The 7,003-nt window shown below is 36.8% G+C and overlaps 1 protein-coding gene across 2 annotated transcripts in view; it reads left to right on the forward strand.

Moving 5' to 3' along the window:
• The window catches only part of LOC113109126 (serine/threonine-protein kinase tousled-like 1-B), a 56,450-nt gene extending 54,060 nt beyond the window's left edge, over positions 1 to 2,390 (forward strand). For both annotated transcript variants that reach the window (XM_026272691.1, XM_026272692.1), the window contains 2 exons: positions 1,485 to 1,676; positions 1,723 to 2,390. In XM_026272691.1, the coding sequence (XP_026128476.1) occupies positions 1,485 to 1,625 (141 nt within the window). In that variant the 3' untranslated portion in view covers positions 1,626 to 1,676; positions 1,723 to 2,390. The remainder of the gene's footprint in view (positions 1 to 1,484; positions 1,677 to 1,722) is intronic.
• Positions 2,391 to 7,003: the final 4,613 nt, after the last annotated feature.

The raw sequence follows: 7,003 nt of genomic DNA on the forward strand, positions 1-7,003 counted from the left end.
GGAAAATTATAATACTCAAACAACATAGGATAAGGTTGACTAAACATAAAGGACATTTAACATGGGATTAAATTGAAAAAAGATGACAAAATGAACAGTTTTGTAACAAAAGTAAGATTGTGCTGTTAAGAACGGTTATGTAAACTACAGCGGTGCTAGTGCATTGAATAGTTAGCCAGACTTTCGATAAACAGTTTCACTCAGACTGTCAACATTTCCTAAAAATGATTTGAATTTGACAAACCTTTTCTTCTCCCAGTAAGGAACATTATGCGGAGAAAACCGTATTAATATGGACTGCAGCAGTGCTAATCTGCTCATTGCGTCCTATAATCAGCTATATCATTAAATGAATCTGATTCAGTAAAACTGCTGAGCGTTTCTTTCCTGACACACGTTATTAAATCTGCTCTCTCAGCTTTGCTGTGTCTCCGGACGCTCCTTCATTCTGTCACACATGTCCCCAGCTCCACGTTACAAATCAATGGGGTCTCGTTGCTTTGTGAACTGGGCTTAGCACATATTATTGCTAGTTATTTGTTTGTTGTATTGTGTATAGAATATTAATATTAAAACACAAGTCACTTGTTTAACCACAAACAAAGTTTTCATTGTTAAGAGCGTCACAAGAAATTGCTTAAAACTCAAATTTGGGTATATTTATCTTTACAACCTAATGACATTTATTCTATTTCTGCATGTAAGTGTTATACACGGCAAGTATGTACCTGTCAGACATGTTAGTGACATGACAACATTAAAAAATCATGCCAATCAGGTACCACTCTATGATTGCAAATGATTGTTCATGTTTTTTACGGGAGTTTCTTTTGCTCATCAAGGCTGCATTTATTTGATCAAAAATACAGAAAAAAAATGCACTCTTGCAAAATGTTATTACATTATAAAAAAAAATTAAAATTTTAAATATAATTTATTTCTGTGATGCAAAGCTGAATTTCCATCAGTCATTACTTCAGTCTGAAGAGTCGCATGATCTTTCAGAAATCACTCTAATATACTGATTTATTACTAGAATTATCAATGTGCATCAAATATTTTTTGGGGAAACTGTGATACTTTTTTCAAGATTCTTTGAATAAAACGTTAAAAAGAACAGCATTTATTCAAAATATAAATATTTTCTAACAAAATATACTACAGTTCAGAAGTTTGGGGCCAATACATTTTTTTAATCTTTTTTTTTTTAATGCTTTTATTCAGCAAAGATGTGTTAAATTGATAAGTGATAGCAAAGATTTATAATTGTTTGAAAATATTTATATTAAGTATCGCAGTAAAATATTTGTCAGCACAACTGTTGATGCACATTGATGATTCTAGTAATAAATCAGTATATTAGAGTGATTTCTGAAGGATCATTTGAGTTTCAATAATTATTTTGCATGTTTTCTTAGACACAAACGATTTAGTGCAAACTTTTTTGTGATTTGTAATAAATGGCGTGTCACTGTTTGCTGCAGGCGTTCATCCGCCGGTGTCTGGCCTACAGGAAGGAGGACCGGTTCGATGTGCATCAGCTGGGCAGAGACTCGTACCTGCTGCCTCACATCAGACGGCCCAGTTCCTCAGGAGCCCTGGCTCCTAACTCCAGCTCCTACTGACCGCAGACACAGCCCGGCTGGAGGAGAACAAGCTCCGGGAAGTTTGATGAATTATTGTGCTCTTGCAGAAATGAGATTTGGGTTTACTGAGAAAAAGCATTTGGAAAGAGAATGAAGACAAATAAAGCATGAATATTCAGACACACCCAGAGAATGTCGCGATTATTGAAGAAAAATAAGGCCTTGTGAAGACTGGATAGGGCACTGCTACTGTTAAGTACTTTGAGATGGGACTGTGTTCATTTGGTTTTTCACACGGTTGCCTCCACGTTCAAAGAGGAGCGAGACCTGAAACCACTATCAGTTCCCACGACCTCTGCTGGGTTAAGAGCAACAGCTTTCATTCTTCACTCTGTAGTAATGTCATGTGGTACAGACAACAGTGTTAGCTTTCCTTGCTTTGTTCAACTAGCTACAAGAATGTCATTCTTGCATACAGAGCGGCTGATGTTAAATGCACAAAAGAACCAAATGTAGACGGATGACAATGTACAGAATCATATGCAGGACAGAATAAAAGGAGAATTCATGTATATTTGTTGTACAGGACCTTGATTTCAGATATTAGCTTTCAGCAGATTTATTCTGTACAGAGGTTTAACATTTTGCCCTTTTTTTTCTTCTCCTGTAAATTTGGTTTCCTGGTGTGCTTTTTTGATTTTTGCTGCTTTGTTGCTCTTTTTCAAACCACTGTATAATGTACTTTGGGTATAAATTGTACAGTCCTGTTAAAATAATAATTGCAAATAAATGCCGGGAAGCATCTTTGAGTGTGTTGAATCTGGTTGAAGGTCTGTTGCGCCACCTACTGGCCTTACAAAGTAATGCACACAGTATGCACACGGAATGCAATGCATTTCTCTGAAATCTATATTCATAAATTGTTGTGGGGTAAGCTGAGCCACCTTGTAAACGCCGTCAATTTTAATGTATCATATACAAGTAGTGGGAATGTATTTCTGTGCTTAAGACACATGTTGCATGCAAGTTTCATATATTGCAACTATGTTTATGATGTCAATATTTGCCGGACATGTTGGTGACATGACAACATAAATGAAAAATTAATGATCAGACTTGCACAACTTAGGCTAAAAATGTAACTAAAGATGGGTTGGTTTATGGTACAAAAAAAAAAATACAGATATGAATATAATCAAACACATTACATACAATAAAAATAAATCAATACATGCTTCAAGGTCTAGAAACAAAAAGATCATCATCATCATCTTGACTCTTACACACTATCGTTACTCAATGTCTGCACCCTCAGAATCTCTTCATTTTAGCAGGAGATAAAAAACAAATGTAAATATTTAGGATCTCAGTAACTCAATGATTATATAAAGACTAACAGGAGGTGGAGCAAACACAGACTACTACTGACTGAGGAGCAGACCACTCCTGAACCAGGCTTGTGGAAGTCATGATGCTTTGCAAGGTGCTCTAAATCTTATTTTACATAACCGATTAGGCATGGATAATGATGCAGCAATCATTACGAATAATTGCTGAATGAGTAATCAGTGAAGTATGGTTAACAGCATCATTTAGTAAGGACTGCACAAGACGCTCGTATATGCAGAGGTTAAAGTGTTAGATTACACTGCGCTCTAGCAAACGATTTAGGAAGGAACAAATAAAGGCGAGAACGACAGGGAAACAAAGATTACCAGAAACAGACCAGATCAGATCAGATCAGACCGCTGGAGGGCGCTGCAGACCAGGACTGTGTCTGAAGTACATACTAACTCACGGCCTGCTGCACACTGCGGTACACACTGATGCACACTACCTTTTCTTTACTTTTCTTTTCTTCGTAACAGTAGGCTATGTGCCTGTGCCATTATTCCTCTACAAACATTGTAAACCTTAGCAGTCTTGTCACATGACTTCATATTACCTGTAATCCCACAGACTAGAATCATATTATAGCCTAAACCAACACATCAAGTTAAACGGCAAAAGGAGCACGTCTCTTCATGTAATACATAAATCATTAACACACATACATATAGCTTTAACTTTAAGCCATATATTTACAGCTAAAGCAAAACATCAGCAGATTAATCACTGTGCACTGAGACAATTGTTTTTCATTTAACATTATGTTTCAGTTATGCATTATGTAAACAAAAGGCACTCATTTACATTGGCCTGCACATCGACAGACATTGGCTAAAGACACGCAGGTTCATTTTTTTTGTTGTTGTTGTTGTTGTTGAGTATTTTATTTATTTATTTACATCAGGGATATCTCCTTTTATTTTTTCACAAGTCTGAAAAATGTTTATCTTGAGTATACAAATAAATACCTAAATAGGAACCTAGTAGTACACTCAAAAGAGCAAAAATAATTTAAAAACTGTAAATTGTAAGTGTGATATGATTTGATGTTCACAAAAATGATTTTCTCTAACACTTTTATAAATTAAAAAGTGGACCAATTTAGTTTCAAAGCAGCATTGATTTCAAGTAAAATAATTATCTTATTTTTCGGGGTGCACTTGATAGTCCCAAAGAATCTGTACATTTTAAAAACACCAAGAACCCAACCTGAGACCTGAGACTAACACCACACACTCAAACCCGTTTTAGATGGGCACTGCTTTTCACCCGTACAGCAAAATCAACCACACATATCTAATAATCAAACTAGATTCTGAATAAAGTAAGTATGAATGGGAAGCGTGTTTGTCTGAGATACAGCCAAAGTTTCAGGTGGTAATGCCACATTACTTTGATATGCACCATGATTGACCATGAGGACCATATGCACCATTGCATTTACACAGTACTCAAAAGCACCTCAAAGAAAATAGTGCTACTTATCGTAAAAAAAAAGACATTAACCGTAAAGAGGTTTCACAGCAATCTGTTTTGGTTTGGATGGTCATCTTATGCAATGGCAAAAGTGTGTGAGAGCAAACTGCATTACAGTATATATGGAGTAAGGCAGAGCAGACAGCTGGTTTTCTCAGTCTACTGCACACACCTGAGACGTGTGTGTGTGTGTGTGTGTGTGTGTGTGTGAGGGAATAGAGCCAATCTTATTCTTTCCAATGCAGCTCTAAGTTTAATAATGCTTGTAATTGGATTGGATGGGTGCAGAAGAGCTCTGCTAGGACTGTGAAGATTATGTGAGTAAGTGAGAGCACTACTGGCCGCTTTCACAAGGCTTTTCCTTTTGACATTATGGGAAAATTACACTTAAAGGTGTATCAGTGGAATCTCAAACAGAGAGAGAAGATAAATAAATAACAACAGAGAATTAATTGACGTTACATACACATACCATTAATCATGCAATTCTTTAACTGATGTCCATATATCATTACGGCATCACTGTGAAACCCTGCAAACCTTTACATTTACATTCATGCATTTAGCAGATGCTTTTATCCAAAGGAACAAAGAGGAACAAAGCAATTTGTCAAAGAGCTAACATTATTCAATAGGCCTATACAATGCCTTATTATACAATTAGAATAAGAGGCTTTATTTTTAAAAATGTAAAGCTGTTGTTGTTTTCCATGTCTTCTGCAATGCCAGAAATCACACCGTAGCAGGATGCAGCAGGATCAAACCCAGCTTGAAATGAGAGAGAGAGAAAAAAACTGAACTATACCTTTCTCCTGCATTAACCCAGCCCAGATAAAAGGATGCTAAAAAATTGGCTCCCCACAGGCCGCCTTTGCTCACGAAAGTGAACAAGGTCTGATGGCTTTTATGATAAATATCTTTAAAGAGGTAAATAATGAGCGAACTGGACTGGAAACACTTCACTGCTGCGATCACTCAGTAAAACTCCTGCTCAGGGATATTAATGAGAGAAATGAGGAGTGACAGAGGAGGCTGGGTGTAAGACGGGAGTCTCGTTTCCCTGTCCTCAGGCAAATCACTTTCATTTTCTGCAAAATACTTTCTGAAATCTGCCACAAGAAGCTTTTTGGGTAAATTAATGGTGCGTTTTGTAGTGATTGCATTTCGATTAGAGAGTTGCATTTAATGCTGCAGCTGTGTCTCAACATTATATCCAATGGCTGTGAAATGCACAGATAATCCCTGTGAAATGAGCTGGAACATGGAAATCCAGCCTCTTATGGAGTCTAATGAGTGGTGTGGCCTCTTTGTCAATTACAATGAATGGTGACCTCACCACAGTGCTTGTTCGATGCACTGAAGAAACCCATCTTTTTCCACACAGAAAACCATTATAAGGTAGAGTCCAGCATTTATTATATATTCAAGGAGTAGTTCATTCAGAAATAAAAATTTGCTGCAAAATGTACTCATCCTCAGGCCATCCAAGATGTAAATTAGTTTGTTTCTTCAGGAACAGATTTGGAGAAATGTAGCATTACATCACTTGCTCAGGAATGGATCCACTGCAGTGAATGGGTGCCGTCAGAATGAGACTCCAAACAGCTGTGAAAAACTGCACAATAATCCACAGCACTCCAGTCCGTCAGTCAACATCACGTGAAACGAAAAGCTGCATGTTTGTAAGAAACAAATTCATCATTAATCATCGCTATACTTTCTCCAGTGAAAAAAGTCATCTCGTCTGAATCAGGAGAGAAATATGCACAGATCAAGTAAAATCAGTCCAAAACAGTTCTAAACTTAGGGAATGGACTTTTTCACTAGGGGAAAAGGTTATGTTAAGGATTATGGACTCATATTTTGGCCAGAAGTGACAGATTAAAGTAAAAAAAAAACACACTTTCACTTCACAAGACATTAACTGATGGACTGGAGCGGTGTGGATTACTTGTAGATTATTGTGGTTTTTATCAGCTGTTTGGACTCTCATTCTGATGGCACCCATTCACTTCAGAGCATCCATTGCTGAGCAAGTGATGCAATGCTACGTTTCTCCAAATCTGATGAAGAAACAAACTCAATTACACCTTGGATGGTCTCAGATATATAGATAGAGTCATTTCTGCAGTGCAACTCTTGATCTAGCGTACCGTTCATTGATCATCCCCACAACCATCATCCCCTTCATTTATGCAAACACACAAAATAAACCAAGATTTTTCAAGCTGAGTGTTTATTTCTACTGGTAACAGTGAACAGTGATATTGCACATACAGTACTGCAAGCCAGTTAAAATGCACATTTTGTAGTTAGTACACACTCAGGAATTTCAAGCTAGAGATCATTAGCTTTACATCTAATGTGCAGACTAAAGTAAGCAAAGCGTCCACAAAATATTAGCATAGTTTGTTGATTTAGGAATGTTAAATTGTGTTTGGTCTATATTGAAGAAATTAAACTTAATTACTAATACTACAAATATAGCTGCTAATAAAATACATTCCCCTTTCTGGAGGATCATCGCTGTGACGTCGCTGTGCTTTTCTCTT

The sequence above is a fragment of the Carassius auratus genome, chromosome 9 (genome assembly GCF_003368295.1).
Source record: "Carassius auratus strain Wakin chromosome 9, ASM336829v1, whole genome shotgun sequence".
Classification (NCBI taxonomy): domain Eukaryota; kingdom Metazoa; phylum Chordata; class Actinopteri; order Cypriniformes; family Cyprinidae; genus Carassius; species Carassius auratus.